Source organism: Manis javanica, chromosome 10 (genome assembly GCF_040802235.1).
Source record: "Manis javanica isolate MJ-LG chromosome 10, MJ_LKY, whole genome shotgun sequence".
Taxonomy (NCBI): domain Eukaryota; kingdom Metazoa; phylum Chordata; class Mammalia; order Pholidota; family Manidae; genus Manis; species Manis javanica.
In genome coordinates, this window is record NC_133165.1 from 93,405,404 (window position 1) to 93,423,690 (window position 18,287).

Consider the following 18,287-nt stretch of genomic DNA (forward strand, 5'->3'; position numbering starts at 1 on the left):
TCACAAAGGGCAAGTTTCAAAATTGAAAAACAGAAAGTCATGTGCATTTATTTTTTTTAAAGATCTTCATGAATACATTAAAATATCTACAAACTCATGAATATCTCCTGGATGTGGATTTATGGAGACTTTTTGCAAATCTGGAGGAGTTAAGTCAGGTGAGCCAAATGGAAAATTCTGGTCCCCTGTTTTAAAATTCACTAGTGGATCATGAAAATTCATGCTTATTCTATTCTTGTGGCTCATACTGTACTAGAATATGGAATATGTTTTAGTCCATTCTCCATCCCCATACAATCTTACAGTCAGAAGTTTGGGTTAATAAGAAGGAAATCTAAACACCCATTTACACTTGTCTAACAGATTACAGATATTAGGTAGCCTTACTAACATTTTTCATTTTCCCATGGCTATTTAAGAAACTAAGAATAGAAATAGTGCTTGCTTCTGCAACACATGTACTAAAATTGGAACAATATAGAGATTAGCATGGATACTGCACAAGGATAACAACACACATTTGTGATGTGTTCCATATTTGTTTTTAGAATACAAGCTGTAGAAACACCTTCTAGGAAATATGCAGGAAACTGTCGTGCTCACTGCTTTATCCAGAGGACCTAGAATAGTGTGTGGAAGATTCAATGAGTAATGTTGCATACACACATCCATGAATGTCCTCAATAAATAATGTTGAATACAAAAGAAGAAACATATTCCTAAAATCTCCATCAACTTCATAAATGTTTATTCTCAAATGAATGTCCTTTTCTCACACATACAATACATAAATAATCTTTCCCCTAAAAAGGAAGAGATGAAAGATACCAACAAGAATCTATTTATAAGAAAAGCTTATAAGAAAATATATACTGGAGAGTGGAGGAAAATAAATATTTGACTTTTGCCAGGAGATAAATTTGAAATGGAAAACATTTGTTAAGAAGGATATTTGAAATTTACCAAATGTTTATTTCTTACCCCTGGAGGTGTGCCTACCCTTGTTTTGTTTTTCTCTGTCCCTAGACAAGCTTTGGTTTTGTGAACAGTCTTTGGGGCGTCATCAAGGACTATATCGACACTTCTGAGACTTCACCATCGATGGATTTCATGTCTGTTTTCACAAAGGTAAGTCCTTCCAGGACATCTCAGCTTCCTAGGGTAAATTCACCCACTTCCCAGGAGAGCTGTTTATATCTCCTTGGTTTATCTGTTCTTGTCCTTGGGGAAGTCCCACCCACACCCTCCTACAGAGGAACCATCCCTTTCCCCACCAACCAACATTTCCAGAAATAACCTGCAGATTCTCCTTTTCCATTTTCACCTCTCCTGGGTGGGTTTTATTAACGCAAAAACCTGCCTATGCATGGAAAAGCCATTTCCAAGTCTTTTTTTAAAAATGACTTCAATTTAAAGCAATGATCATGGCAATCGTTTGTGTAGGCTAATTACATGGTTCATTTGTTCTACTGAAAGTGCCAGGCTCTCAGAAAGGAACAAAATAAATCTTCAAATCCATCAACACTCTTAATAAGACTCTTGTGTATGCAAGAAGGAGAGAAGAGAACATGTATCCCTGGTTTGTTAAATGCTATTTCTTTCTCAAGTAGGTATTTAGACCTCCTCTCCCACTTTACTACTTTGAGATTTGTAATCCAGTCCCTGTCTATTCTCATTTGGCAAGATTTATATTCTCATAATCCATTAAAAACCTAGAATAGTGATTTACTGAGCACTAAGTATTTATGTGTGGGGCTGGTACCCTGCACACCACACTGCAAAATTAAACGTACCCCCTGCTCTTGGGAAGTTTTCAGGCTAGTGGGGGAGAAATTAATCCAATCAGAGACACTAATGATTATATAATCCAGTTGAGATCAGTGCTGGAGAAAAATAGATATTATAAGGAAAGCTTCTAGGTTGGGGTAAGTGGGAGGTATGGGAGGTAGTTACAGATTCTTTTGGGGAAAATTCTTTATGGGGGCAATGATGCTCAAGGTGTGATAGGAAGGTGGAGGCTTTAACAAGCAGGAAGTTAGGTGGGAAGTAGGGAGATCCCTTAGTGAGCTTTGAAAAACAAGAGAGAGATTGTAAAGTGTTGGGCATTAGCTAAAATCTCAGGATCTCTCACTTCTGTTAGCATCAGAAAATGTTTTATTTAATTTTTAGTAAATAGTTTGGAGAAATGCCAAATCCTCATCAGAACACATAAATTGTCTCAATCTGCTCAGGCTGCTTTCAGGAAATGCCACAGATTGGGTGCCTGATAAGCAACAGAAGTTATTTTTCACAGTTTTGGAGGTGGAAGTCCAAGATCAAGGTGCCAGCAGGGCCAAATGTGGGCCCTTTTCCGGGTGGAAGACTTTTCATTGTGTCTCTCACATGGTGGGAGGGGCACGAGCGCCCCCTGAGGTTTCTCTCATAGGAGCACTAATCTCATTCATGAGGGTTCCACCCGCATGACTTAATCACCTCCAGGATGGCCCACTTCCTGATACCGTCACGTTGGAGGTGAGATTCAACACCTGAATTTGAGGGGGACACAGTTATTCAGTCCATGCCTACTAAAGCATGGTGCACTAATAGACTCTTTGCTAAAATAAAGGTCTATAGCCTAACCCACATACAAATGCTTCCTATTATCTTACAGATAAGCAAACATGGGTTAAAACTGCACCCCCTAAATTTAGGAGGGCCCCTATTGGTCAGGTTAGATTCAATTGTCCTGCAGAAACACTCTCCAGGTCTCAGTGCCTTGGCTTGTATCTCACTCGCATTTTCACTTCGTCATTATCCTCACTCTGGACGCGTGCTCAGAGGGCAGCCACCGCTGGGATGTTACCAGTCACCAAGGCACAAACACGAGCCACTGGGGCAGAGCACTCTGCCTCTTCGGGTTTCTGTCTGAGGCAGCACATGGCATGCCGTTCACATTTCATCAGCCAAAGAAAGTCACATGGCCAAGCTTACCCTCGGTGGAGCGGAAACATGCTACAACCCTAGCAGGGACTAGATGGATAGTGAAACAGCCTACCACCATCAGAGGCTCACAGGTAGAAGACTGGCACATTTGTTATTGACACACAAGCCCTCTGAGCAAGTCAATGAGAAGGAAACTGAGGCTTGGAGAGGCTAAGGAGTTTACCCAAGGTCACACAGCTAACGGTTTATGAAACTGGATTTCTCAGCCTAACCATTAATGGTTTTAACAATCGCCTCCTAAGTGATGGTGTGTCGCAAGCTTGCTTTGAGAAGACCTTCTCTTTATTTCCAACTCCTCTTTCCTGGAAAATCAGCTATCAGCACCCCTGCCCTCAAAAATAAGCTCACACCATCGTCTTTCAAATTACTTCCTACTGAAGCTGGAACTTGACATTTCTCCCCATGGCATTTTATCCTCGGAGGTCCTGTCACAAAATATTTGTCTAGGTTTTCCTCATCTCTTTCCTAACTACTGCCACGTCCCTCAGTCGCCTTTCAGGCAAGGTCTGCTTTCTCTACTCTCTGTAGTTACGTTACCAACAAGTATGTCTTCTTTCCCTCTCTCCACCACATCATGACGCTGTTGGAAATTCCTTCGTGGGACCCATTACACATCATATTAATCAATACATCGATCAGGGAGCACACAGGCTTAGCAACCTGGTAGCACTACGGAATCCTGAAGAGAGGGTCTGCCAGTAACAGCCAGGCACCTTGGTGAAGGGAGAACAGTGACTGTCATTCTCAACAAAGTCGCTTCACTGAGATGACGGCGCGAGGCACTGTGTGCTCGGTTTGACCCTCATATCCATGAATATATACATACAAATTGGCCATATGCCTTATTCTAAAATAAGTTTGAGATGGCTTACAAATGTACAGACATTATAGCAAGTTTAAGACATTAAGTAAGAATAATGAAGAAAAGGGAAAACAAGCATTAGCTTGGGTCCAATTGCTGTACAAAATGCATGCCACCAAACAGTGCATTTAGTAGAGGGACCCCAGATTTGACTACATTTTTAGAAGCCAGCAGGAGAATTAAATTTATGGATATTTTTGAGAAAGATCTGATGGAAAGTCAAATGTTGTTACTTAAATCACTTACGACCGATACAAGCCTAACATCAACTCCCGTGAGCACTGAGATCAAAGTCAGTATTTGTTATCCGGTGTTTTGCAGGGCAGGGAAGCCTCAACATAAACAGAGGTAAAGGGTGAATTAAATCAAGAAATCCCCAATAGAACTTTAAGTGTGTGGGGTTGGGGGGGGGGATGATTTATCCAGGAGTTAACTGTTTACTATAAGAATACCATTTAAAAAAAAAAAAAAAAGAATGTTTCCTGTGAAGATTGGCTGTTTCTGTCCACTCAGTCATAGTTCTGGCTTGATAACGGCGATCGCTCCCCTTCCCCCGGTTCTAGTTAATAAGAAAAGTGAACACGAAAGAAAGTCCACCTCTGCTCGCCTTCCTTCTGTTGATCCTCCTGCTCATCTCCTCCTGCAGGATTTCCGAGGCAGCCTCTGTCAGAGCCACCAGACCTACTGCCTGAACTACTCAGCCGCTGTCTTTTACCTTGAGAGCCTGAGGCGAAGAGACGACTTTGGAATTTATTTGAAAGTAAAGTACCCTTTTTCTTTTCTTTTAAATTTTTCCTGCAACTCTTTGGATGTAAAAGGTACTAGGAATTATTATACCCAAATTAAATGGAAACCAAGAAAAATTAATTATGAACAATACATTTTAACTACAGTCTGTGTTCCTGGTAAGTACATTGTCCACTGCACACTTAGGAATTACATATCGTGCACATCCGGAAACATTATATCATCTAATATCCCCCCTGAAATTTTGGCTGGGGCTTAACAATACTTTACTTGTTAGTTGGTTTGTTTGTGGAAGAAATTGGTACATTGTAAGACGAAAACTAGAATAAGAACCAAGGCTTTGTTTGCAACTCGAAGTATGGCTCTTGTAGGATTTGATCCCAGCAAGATCCTATGCACAAAAGCCTGGGGAACCCTTTACCCTCACTCTCCATGAATGGCGCCCCCTAGAGCACATGACAGAGCACAATGTAAACATTGCCCTGGAGCTGTACAATGTGGTGGCCTCAGGACCCAAAGAATTAGAGCAAGGAATTTCTGCTGGGCACCTTCAGCATTTGCCATAAGCAAACCTGGAAAAGAATTTTCTTTGATTTCCATATTTCCCTTGACGACTCCTTTGACATTTCTTTAGTCTGAATTGTACCTTTTCAGTATTACGCCAGAGTCCTTCGTATGATCCAGAGAAAATGGTCCAAGCCTTCCCAGAAAATCAGCTCTTCCTAGCAGCTGCAAGAAGCCCCTGCCAGAACATCACTTCAGAGGAATGGGAGGAAGGGCTGCCATATTTCCCAATGACTTAGCTGAGGACCAGGGTGCCACTGCTATGTCCAGATGGGCCAGGGTGCCTGCATGTGGTGCAGGCAAGGGGAATGCTCCTGGCGAAGGCATTTGGCCCTGTTTTGGTGGCTTCAGCCTTTAGTCTTTTCTTTGCTACTCAAGCTGAAAACTGAAAAGCTCATTAGGTTTCCAAATGTATAAGTAATCCAACTGCAAAAGTTTTGCCTGGAAACTGATAGATTAGACTCCTAGCCAGGCCCCCAGACTGGGGAGAATCCAAGTCCATTTCTTTCGCTACCGAGCTAGGGCAGAGATTAATTTAGCAAGATTTAGCTACCGTTACCAAATAACTGTGGAAAATCCACTATGCGTTGTGACATAAAAGGATGCTTTACATTTATACATGAGACATATTTAGCATCCAGAGATATTTAGGGAAAAGGAATAGAGGATGTAATGTTGTAATGATAACATACAATACTTTTATAATGCATAATGCTTTACCATGCATGTTCTCAAATATCTCCTTTAATCCTTAGCGCAAAGTTGTTTACATTGTCTCCTTGTGTCCCTGAGGCTTAGAGAGGTCACCTGACTTTTGCAAGGTCATCTGGCCAATAGGTGGCAGAAAAAAACTTAGATAAAGGTCTTCAAGCAAAAAAATCCAGTGCTGTTACACCAGAACCACTTCCAACTTCTCAGGGCTAGTTGCCATTGCTGGGAAACTGTTAATGAAAGGTGAGGGGTCAGAGAGACTGTGGAGGAGCTGAAGGTGAATCTGCTTCCCGCAGCCCCGGAGGACAGAAAAAACCACCATAAATAGCTAATAATAATATATAATTATAGTATATAATAGATATCATGATTTTAATATAATAAATAAAGTAGTCATAACATATGGTGATGGTACATAATAAATGATAATATAATAAATGATGATAAAGGTGACTGGTTCTCAAGCCCTTGCTACAGCTGAGCTCTATGCTGCATGCTGATCGTCCACAACCTCTTTGTCTACACAATAACCCTGTGAGGTTTAGCTATTATCCCCATTTTTCAGGAGCTAAGACAAATCAGGCAACTTACTGAAAGATACAGTTGTTTAGGGGCGGAATTGGGATTTGAACTCAAACTCGTTTGAAGCTGCTCTTCATTCTCCCACTTTGCTGTGATATAAACAACATTGTTGGAGAAGTGAAATCTGTGTCGTGTTATGGACTGCCTGCAATTGGGCTGTGGGAGCACTGGGATGAACTTGCCCTCCATGCATGTGAGGCAGGGCTTTATGAACGTCTGTATGGTTCCTTGGTGCCCACAGATGGGTGCAGAATTCTCCCTGCTCCCTCAAACACAGTTAAGATGATACGGAGAAAAACACTGGGAACTTTGTACTAGGTCTTTTAGTGCAGTTCAACTAACAATTGCTAAGAACTTCTACCTACTGTAGACTGACCATTCGACATGTGCCAGGAACTATTCTGGGCACTTTGTATGGATTATCTCATTAAAACCTCTCACCGACCCGAGGAGGCAGTTACTCTTGTTTTCCACATTTCACAGGTGAGGTTTAGAGAGTTTAAATAAATGTCCCAAGACTGAAGAATGCTGGCTGCCCAACCCAGTGTCACATCTGACCAAAGACAAATGCATGAGAACAGTTTATTTGGGCCCCTGAATTCCTTTCACTGTTCTTCAAAACACATTGGATATTTATTACAAAATAAGAGCAGCTTCTATTGATCTAGACCCACCCATAATAAGGTGGTTTATGTCTGATCTCTCATAACAGAGATGTTCTCTTCTTCCTGGGCCCGAAAAATAAAGCCAATAGAAGGATAAATGAGAAACTTAACTGCTGCATTTAGAATCATCCAATATCTTTTGTTTCTCCTCTGAGACCTTCCAAAACATTAAAAGCTTCCAATATCCCTGCCTGGATCCTTCTCTAAACTATTTACCATTGATATTTCTTGCCTCTGTGATACCTGGGGGAGACTGGGTGTTTTCGCATTTACCCTGAATACCAGAGGGTGCTGACGGCCCGAGCTGTTCCCTACATTTGGAATAGTGGCCAGGACTGTGTGTTTCGAAAAACTCCCTAACTGCTGCTATGTCGGTTGTTGGAACTCCTGGCCACCCCAGCTGGAATGCTGCTGCCAGTGAATTAGCATGGAAACCAGCTGTGAAGGCCACAGACTATGGCCTGGCCCCACCTCTTCTTTCCACTCATTCCCCCCCAGCCCTTCCACACTGGCAGAGCCTGCTGCCTTCTCCACCCCTTCCAGCCTCTGGAGATTCACAGCCATTTTGAGCTGGATGAGAACTTGGAGGTCAGCTAGTACCTTCCAACATTTTACAGAAAAGAAATCTGAGGTAGAGAAGGTAGGGTGGTCCCCCAGCGAGCCCCCAAGCCTGACTTCATGCTCATCTGCATGACGTGCCATCTGTACGTAGGGATGCAGGAAGATCACGTCTGACAGGATTCCTGTGAGGAGGAGCTCTGGATGCTTTCAGAAGAAATATGTCGATAAAGCTGCTAGTGTGGAAGGACAAGCCCCCCAGGGACAAGCTATGACGGACAAGGGCAAACTGCTCAGCATGAGGTTAGGGAAAGCAGGGAAAGTCAGGTGGGGAAGAGAAAGAGCTCTCTCTTTCCAAAGAAGAGAATGGGGCCATCAAAATGGTGGGAGGCCCACAGGTTGTATATTTGACCCATCCCTGCAACCCAAAATACTCAGTAAAATAAATATATACACTCATAAAACATTTAGCATGAGCGGGTTTACAGTGCAAACCAGCATAGGAAACTAACCAAGGGACTAAGTTTGGATTTGGCCCATGTTGTTCAGGAAAGAAACGTCCAGGGGCCAGAGGAGGCCACAGGAATCTCAGCCTCCCTCAGTGAGTTTGGAAACATCTACAGGAGGCCTGCGGACACCCACGGCCCATCAGCTTGGTGGGAGTCTGAGCCGACTGTACCTCGATCCAAGTGCAAAGACTGACACCTGGGCATGCAGAGGTGTGACGCTATCTTGGAGGAGGCGGGGGGCCTCTGAGGTGTACCTTGGCCCTCCTGACTGGCCCTGAAGGGTCTGGGCCATGAGACAAAGGTGTTCACTGAGCCTAGACTGGACATAAAAGAAGGAGAAGAGGCAATAGCCTACAGCAAGAAAAGTAGTCAGTGTGAGGTCAGGACCTCTTACGGCAGAACTCAGGTGTGCGGGGTGGGAGAAGAGAAGAGGAAGGGAGCACACCCCCTCGTGACACTTCCTGTGCCTGCGCGCACGGTGGCCAGCGCCCTGGCTTCACGCATCGCGTGTCACCTGCACAGGAGCTGGGGCCCCTCAGGCTCAAGACGGTGTCACATTCCAAGAAATGGTCCAGCGGGTGAAACACATGGCAGAGCTGTTCTCATATGTGCTTGCGCTGCTCAAACGCAGTTTATGGAAAGCCCAGCATATGGCCCATGGCCGTCCTTCCCGAAGCCCTTGTCCCGTCTTCCCCGCGCTCATTCTCCCTGCGACTCCCTCCTCGTTGTGCAAATGCTCTCTATGGAAAGTTGTCTGTGTCTTCACCCCTCTCCTCTCTCTGTGGTATATCATGCAGATCCATTTACCCTCCCTTGACTTCCATGTCCATTTTCTCTTCATTATCCTGATTCTCCCCAGAAATAGAGTCAGCGAACTGACCCGGCACATAAAATCCATTCCTTTTTCCTTCTAACCCTCCAGTGTTGATTCTCAGTTCTCCTAACTGTGCATCACAGTGAGGAAGGGAACAGAGCTGGCAAAACCAGGAATCTCCTCCAAGGGCCAGGGAGAAGGAGGAAGTGAATGGGAAAAAGTAAACTCTTCAGTGAGAAGGGTCAACAAAGCTGGAACATGTATATTGACTTTATCACTGCCACTGATGGAACATGCATTCTCTAGGAGATTTAACAAATTTCAAGCTTTTTCTGTTTATCAAAATCTTGATGAAGTCCCCATTTAAGAAGATTAAGTTAATGATACTGCTGATGCCTGCTGCCATCATCACCAGTACTGGGAACCCAAGACATCTGAAGAAGTCTTTCATTTCTTTAATCGGAAAATAATGTTAGTGATATTCAGTAATACTTAACCACATGTAAAACGCCCATCTCAGACCCTGAATTTGGTGCTGGTAGATGGAAGCTTGCTAAAGGCAGTTCAATATGAAATTTTCAAAAGCAGAATCTAGTCTGTGGCTTATCACCTGTCCCAGGAGGCTCCCAGGTGGCCCTCTCAGTACTGAACGCAGTCTCTGAGACGTTCTCGTGTCCCGGCTTCTCCGTGCCTTGCAGAAGTGATTTTCTGATATGCCTGCTTTTGTCTTCCCCAGTGGTGTGAGCAAAATGAGCAGTGCAGACGGCTTCACCTGCCCGAGCTACTAGTGGCACCACTACACAGGCTGACTCGATACCCCTTGTTGCTGAGGAATATCTGGAAAAGGAGTACAGACTCTACGGAGAAAATCATGATCTACTCCATCAAAGAAAAGGTGGAAAAGTCGATCCGTAAGTCCCTGAGAAAAGTGACCCAGAGCTCCAGTGTAAGCTTAATCAAAGAGTCAGGGGTCCCTGTGGCTCCGGGGAACCATCTGGGCTTCCATCCTAGAAGGTGATTCCACTGACTTGAGGGCATGGTTCTTGGAAAGGTGGATTTGAGTTTGAGTGTATTATAAATCAAACACACACAAAACCATGGGCTCTGGCCACATCCCGACAAACCCTGTGAGAGCTCTATCACCAAGTTCATGCGGGACGTGGCTCTGTCTCAAGGCTCTCGGAAGGGAGTTCAGGCAGGAAACGTTCTACTTCCCAGATGATTGAAGGCACTTTGTTTTTCATGTCCACACTGAGGCCACATGCAAAACAAATGGGGATAAACATCGTGGGAAGCCTTTCTGGAGGATAAATTACCATGCACCAATTTTTATAAGTTACTAAAATCCAGGGCCAATCTAAAATTAAAGCCAACTGCAATCTTTAGAACTAAGATTTGGGGCTAGGAACTAGCGAGCCCTATGATGCCTTACACTTACTGGTAGAACTCTGTATAATTAAATTCAAATAATGAAGTCCGTGATAGATGCCCAGAAACCAAGATTTTCTGGGATGCATCAAAAAGGAACAACTCAACAGTGATTATCAGCTGCCGGAAAATGAAATATTTTTTTCTTTTGCAAGTTTAAAAGTAAAATGACCATTCAATTGAAGTTTCTTTCCTCCTTTTAAATTTTTTGTTCCAATTCTAAAATTACCTGGGAACTAGAATTAGGCTTAACATATGAATAAGACAAAAGTACAATTATAATGGCCAACTTGTTAAAACTTTTCAAGTAAAATTGAAGATTATTACTCATTTTGATAGGTTTGTGAGGAAGATAATAGCATCTCTTCTGGAGATTTCTCAGGAAGGTATGGATCCTTATTGTTAAGAGAAAGGATCTCTCTCTCAAAAAAAGGGGAAGTGATCTCTGTGGCCTTCCTTTAAGTTTGAGCTTAAAGATGATAAATCATTTTCAATGACACTACCCACTGTGTGATTCTGGATCTATGACTTGCCCTCCATGCTTCCAAAAGTCATTTCAAAACTTCAGAAGCAATACTTTCTTAGAAAATTTTGGAAAATTAATGCCAACTTTCAAAAGAGAACATGTATTCTTACCAAAAAGAAAGAATCACCCTTATCACGAAGCCAATGTATATTTTATGATTAGGATGAGATTTTTGTCTTTGTTCATATGATCCTTTTTCTTCCTCTAATTATATATAGACTATGTGGTGTAAGGAATAAGACAAAGCTACTACAAAAGGGCTTTATTCATATTATTAAAATAAAATATGCAACTCATTTCCAGTATACTGAATTAAATTAGTTAAGCTTCATTTTTCTCTGCAAGAGGCTGATTTCAACTTAGTGAGTTTTTCTAAGACATTTAAACAATAAGCAATATGTTACCTGAACCTAAGATACGGTTTGACTCCAGGAGCAGTCCACAAAGTGATTATTGTGGATCTTGGTTACAGTGTAAGCTATAATGTCACATGCCTTAAAAAATATATTGGATATGTCTTGTCTTTCAGGGGATCTTGAAGGAAAAGTGAAGTGGCTTGACAATTTCCAAAAATGTAGACATCTACAGGAGATTATAGTGTGGCCTCCGCTTTGGGAGAGAGACAAAAGATTTTTTATTCCAGAGGTACAAAAAGAATCAATTAGGACTTACATCCCTTTCTGGAAGTTTGACATTTAGGTGTGAATGCACTAGTCATACAAAGTCCCCGGCTGTCCACTTGAATAATACACCTGGTTTTATGAGTAAGAAGTAAAGCCTTCACCTATGTGGCATTGCATGTGGGATGCTGGCGTCATCCTGCCATCCCTAGGGTGATCTTTCTGAGATGTTTTCCCACCATTTCCCATCCCCATGCCCACCTGCTGGGATTTCCAGATGTCATGAATTTCCTGGACAGGGTCCATTTCCCCACCTCCTGGGATATGTTCTCTTCCAGTCACTAATAACACCTCTCTTGTTTTGCAAGTGCCTGAAACATATTTTTAAAGAACACATGGCAGAAAGCATCTTGTCACCAACCAACAGACACCTTCTCTATGAAGGGAAATTAACTCTTGCAGGTAAATAACTGCCCCATTTAAGAACTCAACATCTTTGCTACCTTTGAACTTGTTGCCAACTTCACAGTGGGAGGAATTGTGTTTGCCTGTGGCCTTGGCAGTGGGAGATGTGAATCAGACAGAGAGCATCCTGTGGGCTCAGCAGACTCGAGCTTGATCAGAGACCTCATAAACACAGCTAGCTACAACCCTCCATTTCCTCTCTGTGAAGTGGGACAACTCTGTCTATCTCATAAGACTGTTGTCAAGACGAAATAAACACGAAGGGCTTCACTCATGGAATGTAGGAAACACTCGCTGTTGGCTGCTGTCAGTATGCTGGGCAAGCATCTGGGGGATCAGCTCCAGTGTTCATGAGAACCTATTGTGTAGCACATATTGTGCTGGGTATGTACCATCAGAGGAGATGAAATAATTGTTCTGTATAATCTTTCCCTCCAGCTGGCGAGCTCTGCCATCATGAGCAGACCTGCAGTATAAGTTCATAAAAGTGGGTCTGTGAAGCTGGAGCACCCAGGGAAGGCTTGGTGTCCATGGGACTGGAGGTGGGCTTGGGGCACTAGAAGGGTGGGTGTCAGTGGAAGGACAGGAGGGAGGACACCCCGGATGAGACACAGCAGGAGAAGAGGCTGGAGGCAGAAGCCACCTGCGGGTATGAGCTCTACAGCCTGGTTTGGAGGGTGGGCCCTGGAGGCTGACTGGCAGACTCGCTTCCCGGCTCCACCTTTTCTGCCTGTGTAACCTTGGGCAAGTTACCCCAGTGTCCCCTGCTGCAAATTCCCTACCTTGTGGTGAGGATTGAATGGGCTAATGGATGGACAAGCACTTGAAAGAATGGCTGGCACAGAGCCAGTGCTCTGATCTGTGATGATCAGAAAGGGCAGAAAGGGCTGCCTGACTGTAATAAGATTTGCCTTCATTCATTTATTCATTTCACAAAATCTTCATTCATTGCACAAAATCTTGATCGGGCACCTACTGTGTGTGAAGCCCTGTGTGATGTGAGGTTGCATTTTATGGTAGCTTGGCATGTGGCAGGTAGGTGCTGGGCAATAATCCTTTATTCCATAGACACGGTTAAAATTCTGCTATATTGTCAGTATACAACTAGATGTCAGGCTGGGAGTACAAAACCCCCACCTGTTTATTACCAATTAGGGAAAACAGACATGCCAGCTTTTTATATCAAGGGGCTTTTATGCATTTTTTCCTTCCAGTGAGTTAGGCAGAGAAATTCCATGTAATCCCCTGTAATAAGTGAGGAACCTGAAGCTCGGGGAGGTTCCCTGTCATGCTTGGGGGCACCTGGCAGATAAACAGCAGAATCCAGACCCACACGGAGCTGCCTCAGCCTGGCAGGCTTCCAGATTCACAGCAACTGCCTTGGAAGCCAAACAGAGGGACTCAGCCAGGACACTGCTGGCAGCAAGAAGTCCCTGTGTCCTGGACAGGGGCGTGATAGGGTTAAAAGGTTGCTGAATAAAGAGGTATGGGAAGACATGGTGTAGAGGGGGAGACGGAAGCAGAGGGGCCAGTCAGGAACCTCCACAGTGAGGCAGGTGAATGAGGAGAGGCCAGGCCTCTGTTTCTCAGCCATTCTTAACCTGTAGACCATCTCCCATCCCACTTTTATTTGGAAAGATAACAATTTTCTTCTATGACATTAATGACTTCAAAAATATAGATTGTGACAAAACCATATCAAAATAATGGAACACACCACAACTCTGTAGTTCCAGCATATGCCTTTCCCTCCAAAATTGGCCTCCACATCCATAGGTATGTCCCTAGGCTTAGCTGAAGCCATCACAAATAGCATCTGAGTTATCTCAGAGTCACAGGAAATGCACCACAAATAGAATGTCTTCAAAGCTGGAAGCCTGGGCTCACCTCAGGTCTCTGCTTTAGGGAGAAATCAGTTCAATGGTGGGGCTTCCTAAGCTGCAACCAGGTGTGACCTGACGCTGCCCCACTTCGTTTTTTAAGGGAGCTTTTGATTAAAAACAAAATGAGACATCTGCCTCCTATTTCCAGCCCGAATTTCACCTACTTTCTTTCCTCAGAAAGCACAAGATTCCTAGATGTTTATCTGTTTCTCTTCGATGATTTCCTCTTGGTTACAAAAATGAAGCGCAACAAAAAGGTAAATTGCTGCTGTTTCTAAAGATGTCTGCTAAGGAAGTTTAGGACTAATAAACTAAATAAGGTTCTAAAGTTTTGTTACAAACCAAAAGGTTCTCATACATAAATGTGATTTCACCTCCTAAAACATGGAGGCATTATAAACCAGTGGCTTTTCAGTCATATTGCTCTGACCTGAAAACCAGCCATAATAGCGAATTACATTTCCTAAGGATGTCCAAAGTTATGTACCTTTTACAGTGACTCAGTCTGCATACTTCAAGGTAAGTCCTGGAAGGCACAGCCTAAGCAAACGAATCTAAAATATGTTCGCCTATATTGGCCCTTTCCTTATCCAAATTGTCCACCATGATGCAAGCTGCCAGAAGAAGGGGTCTTTCTAAACTGTCTGCTGTCATGTGTTGAGGTGACAGCCACCACTCATTCTGATTTGGAAGCTCACATTCTTGAGAAATGCTGACTTGGGGGCCAGGGGTAGAAGGGAGGTCTGACCTTTCAATGGCTACCTGTATGTGAGAACTGTAGAAGCCTAACACACATATAGCTGGCATCACAGACCAAAGTCTCTTCTTCCCATTACTTAAGTATTATTGGTTACCATTATTCTTGTTATTAAATATTATTGGTTACCATTATCCACTAAGCCACGGGCCTCATGAGCCACTAAAGGCTTTCTCTCTGACCTCCCACTTATAGTCTGTTCCCTGAATGGCAGATGTCAATGGCAGCAGGAAGGGGACCAGCTCTAAGGTTCTCAGATCCCTGCCTGTAGAGGTGGGAGGAGGAGCTGCAATATGTCATAAGCCGTCAGTTATTTAATAATCTGCCACCTGACTCACTTCTGCCCCAAACGACTAGCCTTACAGATATAAGATCATGAGACTAGATATCTCATATCTTTTAATAACCTAAGCTTCTAGATGGCATGTTGGTAGGTGGAGCTAAATAATTTAAGGATCTTTGAGCAATAAAATAGACACCCATTAATCAATCTATGAATAGTTGATGGGTGGTTGGGGTGGAATTGGGTCTTGCAGAATATTAAAAGTTGCAGTTGTGAAACTTGGAAGGCCTCCTACTTTAAGCTACCCAAGCTCTGAAAATTCTCGATCCCCTTCAAAAACCTCAACTCCAGCATGGCTCACCTTCACGTCAAATTATGGCACAAATCAAAGCACATGAATTAATGTAGGGCATAGTGACCATATTATGAGGCAACAGTCAGATTTCACGCTATATAACTTAATTCCTCTTTCTTATTTAATGCACATCACGCAAGTCACAACCTTTGACATCCTTTTAAGAAAATTCAGCATCTTATATATCCAGCTTCTTAAGTTAATTCAGTTATTCACAAATCATACAGGACTGCATTGAAAGTTTAGTGTTAGACATCCCAGAGTTGACTGAAATGAGGCTCCCCTTTCTCATTCATCCAACTCAGTGCTGTAGAGAGATTCTAGAAATGAACATCTTCCCATTGATGTGATGTTTTAAAATGTTTCCCAATTATGGACATCACCCATTATTTGAAGGTCATTAAACTTGGGGGGCCAGAAACACTATGTTTAAAGTTTCAAATCACCATATACTTTGGGGAAATGCTTTTCAAATTCCAGAAAGAATAGCAAGCTGGATTTCAAGCAATTGTTTCTAAAAAATTAATTTGGTTAAGGATACACTTTTGGTATATGCATCCATATTTATTTCCTATTTTGTACATTATTTTCCTCTTCACTTTCAGAAACTTGGAGGCTCGGACACTGGTTTAATGTGCCCTTCACTTACTCTCGAGTTGCAAACAGTAATAAAAGAGGGTGGTTCGTGTACAGTTCTTGATCAGCCCATTCCACTAGATAGATTGGTGGTCAAAAGTATCGATCCACTCCATGTGTCAGGTATGTATCAATTTTCATCATTCGGCTTTTCTGCCATCACAGAGCTTTTGTTGGTCTTTTTTAGGTAATGAGATGAATGCAATTTAAATCTTCATCAAAGACAATATTGAGTCCCTATGTGGCCATAGATCACTCACTGTATGAACTGGTTATGAAGAGTGTTGGACTTGGTTTCCAATGGGATGACAGAGCTTTGCCACTTGCTAGCTGTGTGACCACAAGTACAGCACTTAGATTTTCTAAGCCACAGATTCCTTTTGGTAAAATAGGAATAATAATATCTACTTCAGTGGGTTGCCATGAGAATTAAATGAAATAATTCATGTAAAGCACTCAAGAAATAGCTCTTTTCAGTAGTTATTATGTTATCATTACTAGTACCACTGCTATTGTTAAAGCCCTGGTAAACCATGGCATGCTATGCTGCCTTAGATATTTTATTACAATAGCTCCAGAAAAGATATATTTCAGAAATAAACATATATGTGTACATGCTCATATGTATATATACACACAATCATTTATATATAAATAAGGTATATATATCTTAGTCATTTTTTCAAGCATGTCTGAGTGTCTCCTGAGAACCAGGCACTCTGTGGGCACCCTGGAGTTACGGATGAATGAGCAACAGCCCTCATTCTTGGGGAACTCTCAGAACAATGAAAAATCAGTAAATCATGTCACAAAAGGAATTTGAAGAATATTTTAGTCTCCTTAGTGCAGAGTAGACTGGCAGTGTTCAGGAGGAAGCAGATGGTCTTTCTGCCTCAGTGTACGTGCATAAGGAGGCCAGCAGAAGACAGGCAGGAGGAGATTCCTTCCTGTCCTAAGGGAGAGGCAGGGTAGGGGCCCACTACCCATCCCCTCATTTGCCAACCCAGCAGCTAAACCCAGAGCTTCACTGATTAGCTCGAGTCCACACTCTACATAGCCGAGCAGCTTATTACACAGTGAATGAATGAATGAATGCACACCAGAATCTGTAATAAGCTCGGACACAGTTACATTATAAAATAAAGCTAGATATGTAGTGCTTTACATGTGTTAACTGCTGAAAGGCTGCAAACTCTCTCGTCAAGAGCAGGAGGGCTCTACTAAGGGGAAACCCACACGCAGAACCAGAGCCATCTGCCTTTGTCCATTCTTTCTACTTCCACTGAGACTTGCTGGACAGAGAGCTGGGTAGGTCAGAAGGCCCTCGTATCTGATTCGGCTGGGACCACTTGTGGTGAGAGTGTTTCCAGAGCAAGCCCGGAAGGGGGCATCTCGGTGAGCAAAACCCTTCCTGGGTGTGCAGCCCCACCCCGTGTGCATCTTCTCCTGTGTAGTGGATGGCAGAGCTGTGCACATAGGCCAGGACTCAGTATGCAAGGCCCACAATCACTTCCTTTAGTTTGCCTAGTTCGTTTTCTTGGGGGAAAAATGTTATAGAAGAGGGCATTTAGGGCAGGAATTTATTCTTACTACAGTGGCCATAGTTGGCAGATTCCGGCATGATAAATGAGCTTCTGGGGAGAAAGCTGCCAGAACTCCACGGGTTAGAGTGGAAGCTGCGTGGGCTCTTTATTTAGTCACTGCCCTGCCAACTGCCAAGACCTTGGCTTTGTGGTAAATCTGACATCACTGGATCACCTTGGAAGATGCATTTTTTCCCTCTATTCCTTTTATTTAAAAATAAAAACAATACCTTTTTTAGAACTATCCTTCCACCAGTTATTTTTCTGGTCACTACCATCTCATTTCTTTTCTACATATGTATTTTCTTCTTGTTCCTCTCACCTGATGTTTTGACCGTTCAGATACAGTGTATGGGTTAAAATAGCTGTAGTGAGGGAATGAGTAAAGGGCAAGAAAAGAAGAGGTGGTGCTTTCGAATGTCAAGAGACCTAGTTTCAAATCCTAGTGTATCATTTACAAGTTGTGCGACCTTGGAAAAATTCATCTAAGTCTGTTTCCTCCCTTGTAAGTGGGAATTAGCTACCCCATCTTATATGGTTGCTTCATGGTTTAAATGACACAAAAAAGAGAAAAATCATCACAGTGCCCAGTACATAGTAAGTGCTGAATAACTGGTGTCAATTATTATATTATTGTATTAGAATGTCAGGGGGAGAAGAGCTACTCCTGACCTATTTAATTTTATATGAAATGTTTCCCATTTATATTATCCCATTTAATTTTACAAGCCTAGCCATACCAGGTACAGTTGCTTAC

At 42.8% G+C, this 18,287-nt stretch overlaps 1 protein-coding gene and 1 non-coding gene across 3 annotated transcripts in view; both read left to right on the forward strand.

Annotated features, from left to right (window-relative positions):
* PLEKHG7 (pleckstrin homology and RhoGEF domain containing G7) overlaps window positions 1-18,287 on the forward strand; it is a 55,445-nt gene that overhangs the window by 32,033 nt on the left and 5,125 nt on the right. For both annotated transcript variants that reach the window (XM_073213618.1, XM_073213617.1), the window contains exons 8-15: window positions 63-158; window positions 1,027-1,128; window positions 4,491-4,604; window positions 9,731-9,905; window positions 11,478-11,593; window positions 11,937-12,030; window positions 14,094-14,173; window positions 15,917-16,070. In XM_073213618.1, coding sequence (XP_073069719.1) covers window positions 63-158; window positions 1,027-1,128; window positions 4,491-4,604; window positions 9,731-9,905; window positions 11,478-11,593; window positions 11,937-12,030; window positions 14,094-14,173; window positions 15,917-16,070 — 931 coding nt within the window. The remainder of the gene's footprint in view (window positions 1-62; window positions 159-1,026; window positions 1,129-4,490; window positions 4,605-9,730; window positions 9,906-11,477; window positions 11,594-11,936; window positions 12,031-14,093; window positions 14,174-15,916; window positions 16,071-18,287) is intronic.
* On the forward strand, window positions 438-542 carry LOC118973328 (U6 spliceosomal RNA). The gene has a single exon (XR_005062600.1). It is a non-coding gene; the product is annotated as a U6 spliceosomal RNA (small nuclear RNA).